The sequence below is a fragment of the Sinohyriopsis cumingii genome, chromosome 5 (assembly GCF_028554795.1).
Source record: "Sinohyriopsis cumingii isolate HCF-2022 chromosome 5, ASM2855479v2, whole genome shotgun sequence".
Classification (NCBI taxonomy): domain Eukaryota; kingdom Metazoa; phylum Mollusca; class Bivalvia; order Unionida; family Unionidae; genus Sinohyriopsis; species Sinohyriopsis cumingii.
Window position 1 is genome coordinate 61,412,348 of NC_142965.1, and position 21,832 is coordinate 61,434,179.

The 21,832-nt window shown below is 37.2% G+C and overlaps 1 protein-coding gene across 2 annotated transcripts in view; it reads right to left on the reverse strand.

The window, feature by feature from the left end:
• The window catches only part of LOC149799288 (neuroligin-4, X-linked-like), a 97,678-nt gene that overhangs the window by 18,595 nt on the left and 57,251 nt on the right, over positions 1 to 21,832 (reverse strand). For both annotated transcript variants that reach the window (XM_089958587.1, XM_089958588.1), the window contains exons 2-3: positions 13,846 to 13,995; positions 9,728 to 9,916 (exon numbers count right to left, since the gene is read on the reverse strand). In XM_089958587.1, the coding sequence (XP_089814713.1) occupies positions 9,728 to 9,916; positions 13,846 to 13,995 (339 nt within the window). The remainder of the gene's footprint in view (positions 1 to 9,727; positions 9,917 to 13,845; positions 13,996 to 21,832) is intronic.

The following is a 21,832-nucleotide window of genomic DNA, read 5'->3' on the forward strand; positions in this document are numbered from 1 at the left end:
GGTTGAAGTGTTACGATTAGTTAATATGGATGTATGGATATATCAGTGCATGGATATTTGAATATTTGTGTACTTTGTATGAGTTGAAATGTATAGAAATGCGAATGATTGTTGAGATAGTGTTTAGTATAATCGGATCAGGAATATGTACTAATGTGACGCAATTTATTGATCAATATATAAGAAGTAATTGATACCGTGCTTTTATTGCGACGTTGTTTTACCATACAAGTATATCTTGATGTGAATGAATGCGGGATGGAAGAAATTTAATAGCCATTATCTGATGATAGGCTGGGTGTAGTGTGAGATAAGAGGGCTTAGGAAAATATTGTACCGTCCTTGTGTTTTCACATGAAGCTTATAGGAGACACATAATTTCGGGTTCGATTGAGTCCCGATTATCTAAGAGGGGAGACGGAAGTAAGACATGTCTAGTCTGTATAGAGTCGAGGAGGCGGAGGAAAATGAGTCGATAAACTGAAGGAGGAGGAGGAGTATCGAGGAGACGATGCAGAGAAGGAATTTGGAGAAAGTTGAAGAAGAGGAGAAGAAATAGAAGGAATGAAAGAGAAGAATACAAAGATGAGTAGAATACAAGAACATAATGCATTTAAATGTCTAATTCCTGTAGAAACAGCCATGTAAAGTTTTGCAAACACAACGGATTTGTGTGGTTTATTTGTTCTTCTTGGGTATGCTTTGTATTTGCCTTCGTAAAAGACTCACTGAGATTCGAAATCGCCCAGGCAAGTTAGATACTAGTTTTGCACTCATAGTTTATATATATCTTCTCGAAACACCAAACACGATGAATGTTTTAAAACAAATGTTATGTAAAAATACAGGGATAATCTATTAATACGGGGAAAGAAAACAACACGTAATAAGTTGTTAACAAACTACAAAATGGAAATATTAAACAAAGAATCGAGTTCAAAACAACTCACTAAAGTGGGATCAAATATGGCAAATGTAGAACAAAAGTCCCAGGACCAGCATACAAACTGATATATTTAAATACTTGCATTTCATATCGCCGGTGGACGAAATAGTGGCAAAAACAAATATTACAAATCAATTAAGGAAATACCCCGTGTAAAACTCCACGTTTTATTAATTACCAAGTTATGTTAGAATCTAAGGATACAAAGAAAGAAAGGAAGGAAAGTAAACATACAGTACAAACCAAATATAGCTTATTTACCGAAAACAATCTACAACATACCAGCAATATTACAGATGTATCAACATATATTAAAATAAAAAAAAAATATAACCAATGTTATAAATAAATGTGACAAGAAATGGAACGTCGATGGATTATAGCATAATGTAACCTACTTCCGGTCGATTTGTGACAGGGCCGGGTATGTCACCAAGAGATGGCCCCTGAAACAGGACTGATCCTGCCGGTCGAGGGGTGACAGGGCCGGGTATGTCACCAAGAGATGGCCCCTGAAACAGGACTGATCATGCCGGTCGAGGGGAAACAGGGTCGGGTATGTCATCAAGAGATGGCCCCTGAAACACGACTGATCATGCCGGTCGAGGGGAAACAGGGTCGGGTATGTCACCAAGAGATGGCCCCTGAAACACGACTGATCATGCCGGTCGAGGGGAAACAGGGTCGGGTATGTCACCAAGAGATGGCCCCTGAAACACGACTGATCATGCCGGTCGAGGGGAAACAGGGCCGGATATGTCACCAAGAGATGGCCCCTGAAACACGACTGACCATGCCGCTCTAGGGGAAACAGAGCCGAGTATGTCACCAAGAGATGGCCCCTGAAACAGGACTGATCCTGCCGGTCGAGGGGAGACAGGGCCGGGTATGTCACCAAGAGATGGCCCCTGAAACACGACTGATCCTGCCGGTCGAGGGGAGACAGGGCCGGATATGTCACCAAGAGATGGCCCCTGAAACACGACTGATCATGCCGGTCGAGGGGAGACAGGACCGGGTATGTCATCAAGAGATGGCCCCTGAAACACGACTGATCATGCCGGTCGAGGGGAGACAGGTCTGGGTATGTCACCAAGAGATGGCCTCTGAAACACGACTGATCATGCCGCTCTGGGGGAAACAGGGCCGAGTATGTCACCAAGAGATGGCCCCAGAAAGAGGACTGATCCTGCCGGTCGAGGGGAGACAGGGCCGTGTATGTCACCAAGAGATGGCCCCTGAAACACGACTGATCCTGCCAGACGAGGGGAGACAGGGCCGGGATGTCACCAAGAGATGGCCCCTGAAACACGACTGATCATGCCGGTCAAAGGGAGACAGGGCCGGGTATGTCACCAAGAGATGGCCCCTGAAACAGGACTGATCCTGCCGGTCGATTGGAGACAGGGCCGGGTATGTCACCAAGAAATGGCCCCTGAAATAGGACTGATCATGCTGCACCTGGACCGGGAATCCCGGTGTAACAGGAAATAGTATACCCCCGTCCGGATAATGCCTGAGGTTAAAGTGGCCTAGGCTAGATTATACCCGGTTATATTATGGCCTGGGCCAATTTATACCCCTAGGGTATATTATGGCCTAGGCCAATTCATACCCCTCAGGCCCAATTATACCTCCATGATATCAGTAGTGTTGAGCGAAATACACAATAATTACTTAATTTGTCAACATTTTATTGAGGATTCAGCTTCGTAAGTTAAGTGACATGTTTCAGTCGTACTCTTAGTCTGTCAAGGTATATGCATACAAGATAAGATTATATATATATATATATATATATATATATATATATACTCTTCATGTCCAGAGAAAGTGTTAATCATCTGGTACAATATAGTGGTAGTGTCAATGCACAATAATTTGATTTTTTTTGTGGAAACTTGAAGAACGAATCAACAATCATTATACAATATATACCTCACATTCTTCTCTTCTAATTTTATTGATTAACTATTATATTTCCAACACTCCCATCAGCATGTTCTAGATTTTAAATCACAATGGTATTCTTATTTCTTTAAGCTGAAGCTAAAACATACCTCATTAAACTCAGAAAAGGCGGTGATGATTGTTGTTCATGTTTTCCTGCTACAAGTACCGACCAGAATGATAAGTAAATATTAATTTAATATACAAGTGGGGCATATTCTGACCTGAAGGGGTATGTCTGGCCCAGGCTATTTTACACCCCCGGGCATACTTTAGCCTAGGACACGTTTTACCCCGGAGTATTCTTTGGCCTGGGCCAAACTATACCCGGGTTTAATCTGGCCAGGGGTTAATTCGGCCTTCTACACCGGCTGTCAATTAAGAGAGAAGCATAGATGATAAAAACGTTTTTTTTTCGTTTTTTATTTTACCTCGAAAAACGCGTTTTTTGACTTTTTTATTATTTTTTTGCGTTTTTTATATTTGGTACTTCTATTTTTTTTATCATCGGCCATACAGGCGGTCCTCTGTCATACTCTAGATAACAAATATCGATCAATAATGAATCTATGATGCTAGCCTTCGGTACTTTACGTAAACATGCTACAACATAGTGCTGATATCTGGTAGTGTAGGCCAGGCGTGAATACATTGGAAGATGACGCTGTGTTTTACCTTTTGCAGTCCCTCTTTTGCAACGTTTCGCATGCTATAAAGTCCAATTTTTGTAGTTTTTTGAGTATTTTCTAGTCAGATTAAGATAAATATCATTCACAAAATAGCAATTATAGACTGAAATTGACTGTAAGCTATGCCTAAACAATTTTCATATACTTTATAGGTCTAGTTGACTATGAAAACATCTTTTAGAAACTTTTCAGTCGATATTCCACATAATAGTCGTAGTGTTTCGTGGGAAAATCGATTTTCCTACTGCGACAGCTCGGTGCGTAGGCCGAGCTGCCTGGGCTACAGAAAGATAATGGCTCGTGCTGAAGCCTTACATACACAACTAACGGACCAGTAGCGGTTAAGATTGTCTGATAGTAAATTACGAAATTAAAATAAATACCTCTTGTGTATAGCCGTTAAAATGCCGAAAGAATAAAGTGAAGAATGAAAACATGTTTTAGCACTAGATGAAAAAGATAACGTCACTTTGAGCAAAGTTAGTTGCATTTACTGTAATAAAGAATTTCACGGTGGTGTTGTACGTATAAGAGGTCACCTACTTGGAGATCCAAAGTGTGGCATCAGGAAATGTTCAAAAGTTCCATGTGAAGTGCAGCAGGCCTTACAGAAGCAGCAGTCAGTGAGACTAGAAGCGGAAGCGAAAAAAACGGAAATTCGACGCACTGGATAAAGCGACAAAAGCCGCTAGTAGTGAGGCGAGTGAGAAGCAGATGTCGTTACCCTCTATGTTCGCAAGTGCTACGAGAAAGGATGCAGACAAAGCTGTCGCTCGTTTGTTTTATACCAGCGGCATACCTTTCGCTATTGCCGACAGTACTTATTTTAAGACTGCAATAGCTACCGTGGCAAAATGTGGTCCTCACTATAAAGCACCAAGCAGAATCAATATTTCAACTGAAATGCTAGCTGAGGAAGTACATCAAGTGGAACAATCTATGGCCTCTCTTAAGGAAGAGGCCGTCAAGCACGGAGTTACGCTTATGTCTGATTGTTGGACAAATGTGCAGAACAAGCCCATTGTTAACTTTCTTGCAGCTACTGGTGACGGCTGTATTTTTCTCAATGCTTTGGATACTTCCGGCAAAATCAAAGATGGATCGTTTATTGCTGGTGAGATATCAAAGTGCATTGTATCGTATGGCTTGGAAAGTGTTGTACAAGTTATTACGGACAGTGCATCAAATTGTGTTGCAGCTCGTACGATGTTACAACAGCAATATCCTAATATAGTTTTCTCGCCATGCACGACTCACTGTCTGGATCTTTTACTTGAAGACATAGGGAAGCTGCCATGGATAGATAGTGTAATTACTGATTCTAAAGAAATCATTATATTCATCACGAATCACCAGTATTCCCAGGCATGTTTTCGCAATCATTCTCATTTAGAGCTTCTAAAGCCCGGCGAAACGAGATTTGCTACTCACTTTATTATGCTCCAACGCTTGAGTACAGTTAAGGATGCTCTGCAGGAAACTGTGATAAGTCGTGAGTGCAAAAATTGGCTAAATGATACAGTTTATAAAGAGAAAGGCGAGACAGTCACAAGCATGATTTTGAATGGAACGTTTTGAAACTCGGTGAAAACAATAACTAAAGTGTGTGAGCCGATTGTTGAGCTACTGCGACTGGCTGACGGAGAAGTACCTTGTACAGGAAAAGTATATTGGAAAATGTTCCAAATCGATCAGTCTGTGGAAGCTGCTGATTTACCACCTGCACGAAAAAACAAATTCGCCAGTTCGTTATGGACAGATGGAAAATGTTGCATACAGATATACATGCAGCCGGCTTTGTGCTCGATCCTGAGTATTCTCATTTTTTGCAACATTAAAACGAAGAAGTCGTCTCAGGCTTTCACGCGATGATAGAAAGAATATACCGTGACGACGTTCAGTCGCAGGTGAAAGCCGTGCAACAGCACGCCGTGTATCGTGCTGGACAAGGATTATTTGCTCGACCGATGGCGGCTGCAGCTGCTGAAGAAATGCCAGCATACAGGTGGTGGATGTCATTCGGAGCTCACGTTCAGGAGCTGCAACAAGTTGCGGTTCGGGTCTTAGCACAGGTGACATCCGCCTCCGCCTGCGAGAGAAACTGGTCAACATTTGACTTCATTCACACGAAAAAGCGAAACCGTATGCAGTGCAAGAGAGTGCGAGATGTAGTGTTTGTGCATGCAAATCTTCGCCTAAAAGAAAAGCTGGACAATATAAATTATATGGAGGAAACCATAGAGTGGTCAGATCAGTCAGATGGTGATAACGACATTGAGTGAAAAAAATTTCAATGTTATCTGGACTACGGTTTAAAACTTTTGACATTTTTTCATATTTGTATCACTGAAACTTTAAAACTGGTATGTAGCGTGTAAATAAGTAAAATATTGATTTTTGTTTTGCCTAAAAGCTACTGGAACGTTTTTTTTTCGTTTTTTATTTATTGAGAAAAAAATGCGTTTTTTTACGTTTTTTATTTTAATTTTAACGTTTTTAACACCTATGGAGAGAAGGATACATTCAATAAGAAGGTAAACAAAATCGTGTTTTGTTAATTGACTTTTCTTTTTCTCCTTACATTTATAATTTTCTGTTCAGTTTTCATTCCTTTTCTTGCCTGCAACACTGGTGACAGTTAGATAGGGAACAATATCGCAGGGAAGGAGGAGACCACTGCGGCGGTAACATGGGGGGGGGGGCGCACCCAATAGGGGCCAGTAGTGATACCACCTGTCACTGCCACATGTCAATATTAGGAACCCCTAGGTAATTTTCTTTTCTTTTATAAGTCTCTGCATAAATAATAATTACTCTTAGACACATTTGACTTTTGAAACCACTCCAAACACATACACAATAGGTAGATATATCAGCCCAAAATATGCTGGCACCAAACATATAGCAAACATTGGACTTGTACTGATCCATGGCAAGGATCACTAATTAAACTACAAAGGCAAGGAAACCAGTCCGGTGAGTATATGTCTCTTTCAAAGAGATACCCGTCATGGAAAAAAATGACCCTGAGAAAAACATTAGTAACATGTTATCGAAATTCTTTGTTGTTTGTTGTTGTTGTTGTTGTTGTTGTTTACAACATAAACTACAACATATCATGGGGGCAACAAAAAGATATACAAAATTTTATATATTTGCAGACCATGGAGTTCTCGTCAATATTCGCATCTTATATAAGTGAAGAGCGGCGAGGGGTCCACAAAAGATATTAAAATGTTTTCTCAAATCACGAGAAATGTATGGCTCGCTTACCTCCGGTAAGTTTTGTTAATTTCTCCGTTAAGTTTTGTTAATTTCATAGAATATTGCTTTCATTCAACCTTAACAGTAGATGGTACAAATATTTGTCAAAGATTTAAAATAGCATGCTTTTTAATCAAAGATCTAATCTAATCATACAGGCAGTTGCATGCATGTTTCAGGACGTTCTCTCTCACTCTGTATGTCTGTCTCTCGCTCACAAACACAATCACACACACAAACACATTCACTCCCTCCGTCGCTCTCACTCTCTCACTCACACCCAAACATTCACTCACTCACCCACTCACTCACTCGCTCGCTCGCTCGCACGCTTAAACGCACACACATTCCAACATTTGCTTTATCGCTCTCTCTCACTAACACACGCACACACACATTCACTCTTTCACCCACGAATAATCCCTATCTCTCGCGCACAAACATGCCCTCCACTTCACTCTCTCTCATTCTCACCCACACTCCCTCACTCATGCATACACACGCAGAAACTCACACCAACATTCGGTCTCTTTCACTCTCTCACCCACACATACCCTTTCTCTCTCCTTCTGTCTCTGTCACACACACACACACGCACACGCACACACACACATTCAATCTCTCACCTACAAATGCTCCCTCTAACTCTCTCTCACACACGCACAAACATCACCTCTCTCGCTGTCAAGTTGTGTTTTAAAATTTGCTAACAATATCTGTCTCATGTGTATCCATGTTTTCTGATAGACCTCGTAATTCAAAGTACTTTGTGTAATGGCAATACGTGTTAAATAATATTACGACTTTAGACCGATTCTGAAACAAAGAAAATACATGTCCGTGAATTAGCTATTGCGTTACGGTCTAGTTCGCGGTTGCACTTAGATCCGGAGAGAGAGAAAATAAAGAAAAAAAACCCCCAAAACAACGACTGGAATTGAAGCACAAAAGCATGAGAGGATGGCGCAGGGGAAACTGGTTTACAGCCAATTTAGGAGCGCGTACCGGCTTGTGCGCGGGCCAGATCCCTGTTTTTCTGCACTGAAATCCCAGGGAGAGGAAATAAACAATTTTACTAATGCACATGTTATAGGGGAAACTCACTTTTCTAATACTTTAACTAAAATTACTTATACTCGGTCTTTACAAGAAAGAACAGGGAACCTGCGAGCTGGAAGAGGTACTGAGCATCGACATCGTCGTGCTATGTCACATGGCGCCACGCGAAGTGAACAGGCTTGCAAAAGAGTTCCAGAAAACTCCAGCCGTATGATATGGACAAACAGTACAAAAATATCGGTCATACAGAGAATAAGTAACCTTTTGTTTTCCCCGAAGTAAAAAGACTAACTCGCTCGGAGATTTTTTGTTCCTTCTGACTTTAGGCCCTTTCGAAATCTTTTCTTAGTAAATAGTTTTACCCTGTTGAATTAAAATTAGGGGGAGAGGCAACTTTTCCGCGGTCGCCTTCCACAAAGAAGTAAGACGGTGGCTGGTACACCCTCTCAGAATGTTATCCTATCACAAATGTTTCATAAATCAAATCAGGAAAAAACGCCCCTTCCTTGACGGCAGATGGGGCTGTGAACTTACACAGAGAGAAGCGTGAATAAATTATAAAGGTAGTGCGACTCTTCAACTAGGACACAGCCCGGATAAGAAGTAATGTAGGAAAGAATGAGAAATGTTACACAAATAATACACACACAGAAAACATCAGGGTTTTCTTGTACGTACAAACGTTTATCATCAAAAAAAAGCAAAATAGATTAAAAAGAGAACAAGAGAGGAAAAACACTATCTTCCCAAGCAACTAACTTTTCCCCTCTTTTTAAACCTTTAATTTAATCAATTCATAAGAAACCTTGAGAGAAAATTTGGAACTAATTCGTACCTTACAAACAAATCTATATCATACAAGCAAAATAGCAAATACACATATAGCATACACAGGACATATGGGACCCTTAACAAAGAAAGGTTACTTAAGAATACAAGAGAATGGATTTTGACTAGAACATTGAAGCCTAGATCGGATGATCAACGAAATACATACACACACTTCTTAGGGGAACACATAAAAACATGACAACACTGTTATTCTTGAGGAAATGGGGGACCTGTCTTGTGCCCCCACCACCACCACCACCACCACCAGTAGAACAGCAGACAAAAAGGAGTTCTAGGAACTTCAGACGAGATTTAGAACAAAGGCTTCTGAGGAAGCTTTCTGGGTGGGATTGGACACCACCCGAAGATTAGAGAGAGGAGAAGACGTGGAGAGCACGGGAGAATAGGCAATTGTGCAAAGGAGCAGGGCCGATAAAATAGACAGTTGTGCAAAGGCGCAGGGCCGGAGCCGGAAACAAGGGTATTGGAAGTATTGAACGGGGTACAAGGCGAAAGTTACAGATGAGTAACATATAAGGGAGACACTCTCACCTTTAACTTCGCGTGATGAAAAATGGCTATTTGAATAGGTCTTGCATTGATTGGAAGCAATTGCATTGAAACATTTCCTGTAATTGTTGAGTACCGTGATATAGTTTATCAAATAGTTATACCTTCCACCTAATTATTTTTATACTTTATACACCTATACCGTCGGCCTTACTGACTGGGTGCTCAGAGCTATTAAATATTTTATAATTGTCCGTTCTTCTCCTGTATTAGCAATAATACCATAGCGGGCACTTGACACTCTCATCACACTCTTTCTTTCTCACACAAAAACATTCGTTCTCTCCCACTACTCTCTCTCTCTCTCTCTCTCTCTCTCTCTCTCTCTCTCTCTCTCTCTCTCTCTCTCTCATATGTTTAACATTTTAGTGAGAACTTAGAACGGTTCCAATAGACTATTAATCTCAGAGGCACGTACCATCTTTGGCCATGTTAGATAATAAGAATATATTGACCAAGGCTGCTCCATGGCCGTGGCCAAACAGCGTGACCCTGTCTTTGTCCCCGCCGAAGGCCATGATGTTGTCCTTTATCCAGGACAGAATAGCCAATAGGTCAAGAAGGGCGTAGTTCCCGCGGGCATTTGCATCTCCGGTGCTTAGAAATCCTGTTAAAACATACATATAAAATCAGATCTCAAAACATTTGTATGCCAAGAATAGTTCCTTATGCCTGATATAATAATAAATTAGAATAAAAGTGTTATCCACGAGCATATATTTTATCTGTGGGCACGTTTCAGTCCATTAGCTATGTTAAACTATCGGCTTTAGAAATAAAATCCCCCCATAGAGTCTTGAAATTTTATAGGCTTTTAAGCGTATTTGTATCCACCACCAGTTGGTGTCTGTATGAATTCCAGTAAACAAAAATCAAAAATTATTTTTACGATATAATTTATTTAGATAGTTTTGTTCCAGACGATTCTCTATAACTTTAGTATCTTTTTTGATTCATTTATTTGGGTCGTACTTGTAAGGTTCCTGCCAGAGACAGGTTTCCCTCTATTCTTCCCGATATTTTCAAAACAGTATACCCTTGTTTGATGACAGACACTAAAACGTTTGGCATGTTCCCGTGTCATTGTCCCTATCGTTCTTTGATCCTGGCCAGTGATCCGTCATATTGTCCTCAATGTGCTATATGTGTGTGCTATAATATTGAATGTTGTCTGTATGTATCGTATCTGTAACAGAAATGCGTACCTTTATTGCTTAGAGCTTAAGCCTAAATAATGTGAATGGTCGAAATCAAAAGTAAATAGATAAAGAATCATAAATTTTATATTTATATCACATACAAATACACATAATTGCTTTGTCAACGGAGTTCCTCCTGACTACGGACAACTGTGTATTGAGCGATTAAATGAACTCACATCCCATGTCTGGTAGGTCACTTTGGCAAATGTGCTATTGTTTTATGTTTGAATCTTGTCCACACACACACACACACACACACACACGCACACGTACACACACACACACACACACACACGGATAGAGGATAGCTGATCACGTCTGACTGACCATTCAGATGTAATGATTGATCAAGGTGATTATCCATTGATATTTGTCATATTAGTTGTAGTGGTTTTTACTTCGAACCGACAAGGGGACTGTTATTCCCACTGCCTATATCTGGTTTTAAGAGTAGAAAAATGACAATAGTTGCGAAACAAAGACTTTGAAAACCGTTCAAAAGAAAGTACGCTTGCCTACGTATCAGCGTGTTCCAGCCTGTTATATTGGCATTTATGAAAAACAATGATTTAATAGCAATATCTGATTGTATGCTCTATCGAATCTCATGAAATGACCTATGCCCCGCCTCCCTCGCATAAAACTTACCTGCTATTATAATCATATTTGAAAATATTCTGACCAATCAAAACTTTGCTTTTTTTAAATGTAGGGTAGCCTTTAGGTAGCAAGAATGGCCAAGAAAAGTTGCCGTTTGAGGAGTAAAGTGAGTTGGTTCATTGAGTTCTGTTAATCACATTGCTGTGCACAAGATGACAGTACACTTCATTGTTATTAGATCTGAAAAGTAGGCATTTAGATGAAGTGGTATAGGTATATATTGAGTAATTTTAAAAACTTGTGAATGTTTTGATATAATTGATGTCATTGAAGCAACCATTCTATCATCTTTTTTTGGATGGTCCCTATATAATTTGTCCGTCACATTTTTCACTTTATCGTGTTCTCGTCACAACTATTCGACTATCTTGACAGGATGACATATTGAATCTTTGCGTTTGCGACTACAATGAGCTAATGCTTCTAGAAGGAACCGTCTAGTGTGTGTCTTTAAAACTAAAAGAATTTGCACGTCTAGGGTGATATACTGAGTATGTGCCTTTAAATTTACTAAGAACGTGTACTTCTAGGATTTAATATATATTCTGTGCAATTACGAATACAAGGAATTAACACTTATTGGATGTCATTTCTAGTCTTTGATTTTAAGACTACAAAGAAGTAACACTGTTGAACAATGAAACTTGCACGTTTGTTATGGATTATTTATTCATTTGATAAACATTTAGTATTATTGTGTAATTCAAGTACACCTTGTACTTATTTGACCTTTTCATAAATATTTACATTTGCAAAAGCAGCAATATGGTAAAAAGCAAGAACAAAAAAGAAGATTAATTGTGGTGTGAGAGACGCAGTCCGTGTCGGCCAGAATAACATGTCGAAACACAGGGAAAGGTCAGTATTTTATGTCATACCCTATTTTTAGGGTGGACAGCATTTATGGTCTTGTTAGCATGTGTTATAATGATTTTATTTTTAAAGTAAGCTATAAAAGTTCTGAATTATAAATTGCATTATATTTTCATTTAGATGATGTGATATTAATTACATTGGATTTTGCCTCAGATGCGAATACAGTAAAAGGTTCTAAAGAATTCAAATTCACATCGTTCGACATAGGAGCGTACCTAAAGTAATGGCACCCGGGGCGCAATCTTCCATTGCCGCAACCATAACTAATTTTAAAATGTAAACACACATAAAAATATATTATATTTGCAAGTATATTTTTAAACAGTACAGTGCTGTCATATGCAAATTGGAAATAATATTTAGTTTGGCGAATTTTTCATTTGGATTGAAAACCTGTACTGGTATTTCACTTCTTCCGATGCCCCCCCCCCCCTTCATTTCTGGTTGTCACCCGGGGTGGACAACCCTCCCCTCTTCGCAACACCATAAAACCCCATTGGCTTAACATTGAATTTAAAAATGTAATATTTCAGTACATGGTAAGCGTAAATTTATCATCAAGCCTGTGTTCTGTGCAACAACAGTTACATAAGTGAATGAATATATACAGGAATACATATATGGCGGTGAATCTCTCTCTCTCTCTCTCTCTCTCTCTCTCTCTCTATATATATATATATATATATATATATATATATATATATATATATATATATATATATATATATATATATATATACACTTTTGGCAGAACATGCATGACAATCTGAGGATTTAATTCTCAATGTTTTGTGTTTGATGTTTTACCTTTTATTCGATGGAAATAATTTATTCTTTAATTTTATTCGATTTCGTTTCCTGCTATTAGTTTAATACCATATTGTCGTAGCACAGGCTTCAATAAATTTTATAATGTTGCCTTTTTTAACCTACACTGTGACTGCCATTACTAATTTCATTAGTAACTTTCTCTCTTACTTGGTAAGATTGATAGTCTGTCACTTGTTTATTCCCACAACTTAGATAAAACTTTCATTTGCATTTTCTGTTAAGATGTTGTGCTGCATACTTTGTAAAATTGTGACAATATTGCTAATACATTCTGACATACAAGTGATTTAGCAACATGTCATGTTTCATCACTTGATGAAGCATGGAAGGTAGATGCGTTAAATCATGTTATATAGTTTTATATTGATATATTTGACAACCAGCGCACATATATCAGAAGAAAGCAAAAATATAGCTACTCCACACAAACGTATACATTCGCAGAAAGAACCCCAGCCAGTGATGATAATCACTGCAGAACGTATCATATAGAACATTCGCAGATTATATTATCCTTTTTATTGCTTAAATGGTTCGCCCTTATTTTTATGGTTTGTTTTGTTTTTGTTTCATCGTATACTGTTTTACTGAGTACTATTTTATTATCTACAAGACATAAAACCTTAAACCACAAGATACATAAGCAATCATATACGCTTGGGATTTCTATCTCAGATTCAAAGACATAGATTTGCACATAAAATAACGGCCGCTCGGTTAATTCGTTCCAGTATAGTTATTAGTGTGCTTGACAACTGATGCATTTTTCAGTATATCTGGTTAAACATATGTCAAGAATTGTTGTTATATAATAAATTCATCATGATATATATATATATATATATATATATATATATATATATATATATATATATATATATATAGAGAGAGAGAGAGAGAGAGAGAGAGAGAGAGAGAGAGAGACAGAGAGAGATTCATCGCGCCATATATGTATTCAAAACCTTACCGAACACTCCTAGCCTGTAATTCACAGTTACTACAATAACTCCTCCATAACTAGCTAGGACACTCCCATCATATGCATTTCCGGTTCCAATCTCGTAGGATTCCCCATGTACGAATATCATTACTGGCATAAGCTTGGTGTCATTCCAATCTGAAATAAGAATTGACAACCATACATTTTTCGATCTATGTATAAAGAATACAGCTATGTCATTTCATTTCTGGCATAGGAACGTGCTGAAACGTTTCCGTCGCATTTGGAATCTTAACATATGGACATACTATATGGACCAATTTAGATTATGACGTTAATGAGTGAATAAGTAGTTCACCTTGACGAATGCATTTCCAAAAGTAATTAACAACCATTCCAATAATTGTATATTTTAATTTAGACAGCAATCCTTCATCCATAGCGATATCAGTATCCTAATGCAAGCTAACAGCTTCGTGCAATATATAGTCAAAACTCAAACTAAATTGTTGTGAAGCATATCTATATTTTTGGTAATTCTTGGTACCAAATTCTGTTTATATTATATGTAATGTTTGTTCATGATTGCAAATTGTGGCGATCATCTACAAAAAGGATACAGGGGCGCCCGCAGAGGTATTTTTTTAGGGGAGCATCAATTATTTCCCCTCTTGACCCAGTGTGCTGGCTCCCATGAGAAGATATTGGATATCACATATTTAAAGTTGTGCACTGGTTTTCTTTAGATATTACGTTGCCGGTAGATTCCATCCGATCCATAAATAGATATTGTTAGGTTTCTAATAATAAAACCTGTTTACAATTTTAACTAATTTCTCATTAGCTGGTGGGGGTCAGGTAGAGTCTGTGAAGAATTAAATTACTAGGTTAGGTCAGGTGGGTTCTTTTACGATGTGGGATATTTGCAAAAAATCAAGTCGCCAGTTGTAGCCAAATGCCACTTTTGATATTATTAGAGAGGACATTTTTGTTCGGATTATTTATTTGAACTACATAATACTGACTAGACTAAAGATTCTTCTGAGACTATTGTGAAATATTCAAGAACTGTCACAATGCCATTGCGATAGATCAGTGCTGCTGGCATGTCATTGCATTGGAGGCCTGACATTCATTCGGAACATTCAATTCTTTTGGAACTGAATATAACTTTCTTTAAGATAATCTGGATTCATTTCAAAATACTGAAAATTCCACTTAAATTTTCATTTTTCAAGTTTTACAAATCTTGTTCGTTTGGTTTCTTTCTGTTACTCAGCTTATGACCACATAGTCGTAACACTTTAAAGACAGGGAAGTTAATCCCTTTGAGTTCGAAAGAACACACAGCATGCAATATTATATGAGAGAGCGCGCGTGTGTGTGTGTGTGTGTGTGTGTGTGTGTGAGAGAGACAGAGAGAGAGAGAGAGAGGTACAGAGAGACATAGAGAAAGAGAGACTCATGCACCATTGCAAGAGTGGTGCGAATTTAGCCCAAAAACTTTTGGAACCTATTGGTTCCTCTGGCAGGGTCAAAATCTACAAAGACTGCAAACAATGGACATGCACAAATGACAAAAACGTAATTATTTAACATATTCTGTTTACTGACTGGTGATGCTACAAGAAAGAGTACTAGAAATGCAATAACATTATCACAGCTTATCTTTCGTCACTTCTCCACATACTAATCTTGATGAACATATGTGGTACGGTAAATTAAATCAGATGTGGATGAACTAGACTTTAATTAACAAAGACAGTTCTTGCCAGTTTTACGTTGCAAACAAGTTGGCATTGCCAAGAGACAGTTTAATATAGCATGATTTCAACATGTATATGAGGTCAACATTCCTAACAGTGTCAGCAACTGGTAGAGAGTGTGAAGTCAATTAAACATATTGCGTTGGTTCGCTTACGCGTCATAAACATCCCTCTTTCTCTCCATCTTACCCCTTCTCGAGAAATATGAAGGTTCACACAGAGTATAATAAACGAATTAACTTTAAGAAAGAAATGATGGTCCGTATGTCAGTGTACAAGGGAAATATCCAATCACTATTTGACACCAGAAATACCTCAACATGTAACACGATAATAAGCAGGTTACAAGGGAAATATTAAATCGCTATCTGACACCAGAGATACCTCAACATGTAACAAGATAATAAACAGAGTACAAGGGAAATATTCAGTCGATATCTGACACCAGAAATACCTTATCATGTAACAAGATAATAAGCAGTGTACAAGGGAAATAAGCAATCACTATCTGACACCAGAAATACCTCAACATGTAACAAGATAATAAGCAGCGTACAAGGGAAATATTCAATCACTATCTGACACCAGAAATACCTCCACATGTAACAAGATAAAAAGCAGCGTACAATAAAATATTCAATCACTAGCTGACACCAGTACTACCTCAATTTGTAACAAGATAATAAGCAGTGTACAAGGGAAATATTCAATCACTATCTAACACCATAAATGCCTCCACATGTAACAAGATAATAAGCAGTGTACAAGGGAAATATTCAATCACTATCTGACACCAGAAATACATCAACATGTACAAAGATATTAAGGTAATCCGTTAGTACGACATGGATGGGGTTTATTTCTCGAGGGAAACACGCCTTAAACTTTTTATTTTCATATAAAATATTTACTCAAATGTTTACGGCTTCCTTCTTGTTGAGATTTATCACAAAATCTATATAGGTAATGGCCAAGATTCTGCATTCTTACTATCAATATATATCAAGCCTTGTGCAATCTATATTCATAAAAGTTAAATCGGATTCTAAAAGTCAAATCTGATTGACGAATTTATAACAGATAAATCTAATGACACCAGAACTAAGAAACAAGTTCAGTTTTTAAACGAAAGATAGCTCGCTGCAATATCGTCGTATGCCATGTGAATGAACCAAAATGTAAACTTCCTTCTATCAATGCATATAATTTTCTTTAATGTCAAGGAACATTGTATTATCACTATTAATAATGTTTGTGTTACTGCGTCTTGATGTGTTTGCTTTGGGAGTATTTCAATTGAAAGTATTAAGCAGTAAGAGAATCTTCTAAGTCTACGTTCAAATGAGAAAGGATAATCAATTATTGAATTTTAGCTGATACAATGAGTCTGTCTGGGTTTAGTTTCATTGATTCTAGTGTGCAACCTTCAGTCTAAGTGGGCCTGCGTTTAGTTTCATTGATCCTAGTGTGTAACCGTCAGTCTAAATGGGGCAATAATCTACATTATTTACTTTCTTAAAATAATTCATCACATTTGATTTTCTATGATTTATCGTGGTAAGGGGAAAAACAAGTAAAAAGCGATGTTATGTAATACTATATGCTTTTTCGTACGTAGCAGAATAATTAATTTAACCAGGCTAATAATGGTTAGAGGTTAATTTTCAACAATGTAACACAATTTTCGTTTTGTTTTTTCCACTTTTCGGTGTCTAAAATTATAGTTAAGTAATTTCAAATCAGATTTATATAACAAGAAAGGAAAATATTTACGTGTCTTACATTAATAGCATAAGTGTATAAAAATGCATTCCAAAATTATTATTCTAATCTACTGAGTACGTTTGAAGATATGACTAACTAATTTAACAATTCACTTCATATTACGGGTTACGAATGTTGCTCTGATTTATACAGTTGGGGCCTGAATAAACCGCATCCGATCCAGCACCAGTACATGTATCTACTGGTTCGTTCAGGCTTAAATTTCATTTTAGAACAGTTAAAAAATCACACGGAAGCACGCTATTGAAGAATATAGTAGTAGCATGATAATAGGAAATTAAGACTGCTGTCTCCAACTGGGGTCCATCCTTCCCTCATGATTTCGATCACACTTTATGCACCCATGAAGGTACGATAATTGTCCCATGCATATAGACATGGGATTGCTTTGCTTTACGAACAAGTACAGGCTCATTAACGAGGGAGGGGGGCCTATAATCACAAACACTCATACGTTTGGGATCTGCAGTGCTGTGTACTTGCAGACAACACTTTCTCGCTTTTTACTGAATGTAAATACAATACCTATTTTGGGTCGCTGACGTCCCAGTTCCGTGTATGTGCATGGAGTCGTCAGTGGCTTACCATTTAAAGCAACAAAACCTCGAACTCAACCAGGCTAATCGTTTAATCTCTTTTAGCAATTGAATATAGTTTACTGTACTTTGGGAGGCCGCAACAATTTCAGAATAGACAGTTATTCGTGAAAGTGACAGTAATTCGACTAAATTTTCTCTGGTACAATCCTCCATATTGGTTATTATCGATATGTCTCCAACAACCATTCCGAATGATATTTGCCGTATTCACACCGTTTGTCACACCAAGGCTAGCAGTGCTGTCGCGGCTAGTCCGCAAATATCATCCAAACACGAGTTTGTAGTTTGCAAGTAAAACGGTTTTCTTGGCGATTTCATCTCCCAGCCGTAGTTCGGCATCGATTAGTTCTTCGCGCCAGTAATGTGAGAATCCACCACACTTCTTCTATTACCACGTATGTATAATGGTATATGAAACGATCGTTTCAGTCTTTTTTGCCCAAGAATTATTACATGGATAAGTACGTTCAGGTTGAATAATAGTCGAGACCATACTCTTCTTGGTTGAGTAATTCGGTAATTCGAATTGAATTTTGTCGGTTAATTACACTTCATTGTTGTTGAAAAAATTCCTATTTGTTTTCAGGTTTGTTGGTGTAGTATGTAACCTGCTTTTTCACTTTCAAATACAACGAGTTCAAGCTGGGCTTGAGTTGCCATTAATATATCAGTGATGGTCCCTACGGTCGATTTCTATCTGAAACTTAACAAGATTATATCTGAGCGTACATGACGGTCTGTTAATATTGATCTTACGCAGATATTCGTCGACAAAATTACCATCGACGTTGTCACCCGATCCACCGCAAATTCTGCCACATGATCATCACGTGGCTGTTCAGAATGAATAATAAATATATAATGTTAAGCCATAAGCATAAACAGCAAAAACGGTTAAATACCTTTACAAAAAGATGTTGAGTCCTTCGAACTGAATGACATCTACACCATCTAGCGACCTTGGTAATGCATTAATGGTTATTTAGACCGGTTGCCTTTAATGGCAATGACGCAACCATATTCACCTGTTCTTTAGTCGATAGTATTATCATGTACTGATTCTTGACGTTGTAGCTATATAGAAGTTTCATCGTATCATAACAGAGCTTGTATATGAGCGGTTCAGACAAGACAGCACGTATGAGCCAAAATAGACTGGTTTTGTTAAGTGGTCAAACACATCCAGTCCAGTAGAAACACGACTAAACGATCAATAGATACAGCTTTGGGTAGCTAACATAAAAAACTTCATCTAAAGATCTAAATTACATGTTATTTAAAACTACTTTTGGGGTTAGAAAAGACATGTGTCTCGTTACCATGTAATATATATATATATATATATATATATATATATATATATATATATATATATATATATATATATATATATATATATATATATATATATATATATATATATATATATATGTGTGTGTGTGTGTGTGTGTGTGTGTGTGTGTGTGTGTGTGTGTGACCTGTAAACGATAGGTTTACCATGGAAACTAGTAAGACAGTTAATGTTTCCCATAGCGAAAGATACTGCACACTTTTTCTGGGTCAAGAAATTGGGGATGGATATCATAATCTTCTGTCATGTTCTTTTTTTACGATGAAAGACAAAAAGTTGTACAATTTTTGCACTTCGAGTACTAACATTTATAAGTGTAGCCAATTAATGAATGTAGTTTCGTACTAGTCCTAATGGATATTTGCAGGTTGTTAGATTGTGTTTTTCAAATATTGTAACATTGTCAAGCATCGTGTAATATCATCACACGCTATATAGTGGGGATCCTTCCCTTATATACTTCAAATATTGTAACATTGTCAAGCATCGTGTAATATCATCACACGCTATATAGTGGGGATCTTTTCCTTATATATCTTAACTATTGTAACAATGTCAAGCATCATGTAATATATATATATATATATATATATATATATATATATATATATATATATATATATATATATATATATATATATATATATATATATATATATATATAGTGGGGATCTTTTCCTTATATACCTCCATTATTGTAACATTGACAAGCATCGTGTAATATCATCACACGCTATATAGAGGGAATCTTTTCCTTATATACCTCAAATATTGTAACATTGACAAGCATCATGTAATATCATCACACGCTATATAGAGATCTTTTCCTTATATACCTCAAATATTGTAACATTGTCAGTCATCATGTAATATCATGGATAATGGAAATATACTATTATCCAAGTCATACAGCTGTAAGATAATGGAGATATACTACTAGCCAAGTCATACAGCTGTAAGATAATGGAGATATACTATTAGTCAAGTCATACAGCTGTAAGATAATGGAGATATACTATTAGACAAGTCATACAGCTGTAAGATAATGGAGATATACTATTAGCCAAGTCATACAGCTGTAAGATAATGGAGATCTACTATTAGCCAAGTCATACAGCTGTTAGATAATGGAGATCTACTATTAGCCAAGTCATACAGCTGTAAGATAATGGAGATATACTATTAGCCAAGTCATACAGCTGTAAGATAATGGAGATATACTATTAGCCAAGTCATACAGCTGTTAGATAATGGAGATATAATATTACCAAGTCTATACAGCTATCATATTTTTGCAACCTATCTCAAAATCCAGCCTATTTACACTAAAGTCCACGATAAATATAATGATTCGTCACGTAAACTCAAAATTGTATAAAGATATTCTGAGATAAAGCTAACACATGCTCTTTTAAAATCTAATCGAATTATGTGCAAACTGTCACTTTCAACAATTATTATTATTTGGCATTAATGAAATGGACTAAGTAATGTCAAGGGTACGGAAAATTATTGCTTTCATACGTGAAGAGCTTACAAACCCGAGAAAACAAAATCGAGACATTATTCCTTTTAAATGTACTAAAAAGCAAATACTGAACTTTCCTCAAGTTATGTTTGTTACAAATAGTTCATTAATCGGGCCTATTAATTGCATTGTGTCTTTCGTGGGGTGTATTTATGAGCCAAAGTTTAGAAGCTATATGCTACAATGATAGCAAGCAAGTATACCGCATAGTCAAATGAATAAATTTTGACTTTTGATTGGTTTATGCCGAGAATAACCTCAGTGAAAGAAATAGAGATATACATAGATCAAAGGAATTACAATTATGCCAGATGATAATTTGTTCTTTATTTCCGGCACCAAAAGAGCATTTGCACTAAATAACGCCTGAAGAGCGCAATAAATTCTTCTTTTTTTTTTTTTGCCACATGCTACACAAACTGGTATATTAGCAGCTATTCTAAGCCTGCCTTTATTATGCTGAAGTAATACTACTCACCAGAAGTATTAGACGAGCTGAACGACTCATTGTCCCAACTCCACAATATGATTGACTAAATCGCATAATAAATTCCATCTTAAAAGACAGCATAACATTTCCAGATTGCTCTACCATAATCGTCTAATAATTAGTAATTCAGTATGGGTGGTTTGGAGTTTATACGATGTTGCTGTTCTGCATTCAAATAATTTTATCTCAGAAGTCTCTCCCCAGAATTTGAACAAATATGACAGGATGCATTATGGCGTAAAAGGTTTTCAAATCTATACAAATGATGACAATCTGCCAACAAATTTGACTGATGCAAATAAAAAAATATCGTATTCAATCGAAGTCTTCTAATTTGACCAAATCCGAATTAAGTCATCCTTTCACAAACATTTTTCACACGATACATAACATCGAACTGCCATCAATAATCGATAGCGGTAATTATAAATAAGCAAATAATTGTGTACGACTTATTCAGAATAAATGTCACAGAACTTATTCCGGAATGAAGGA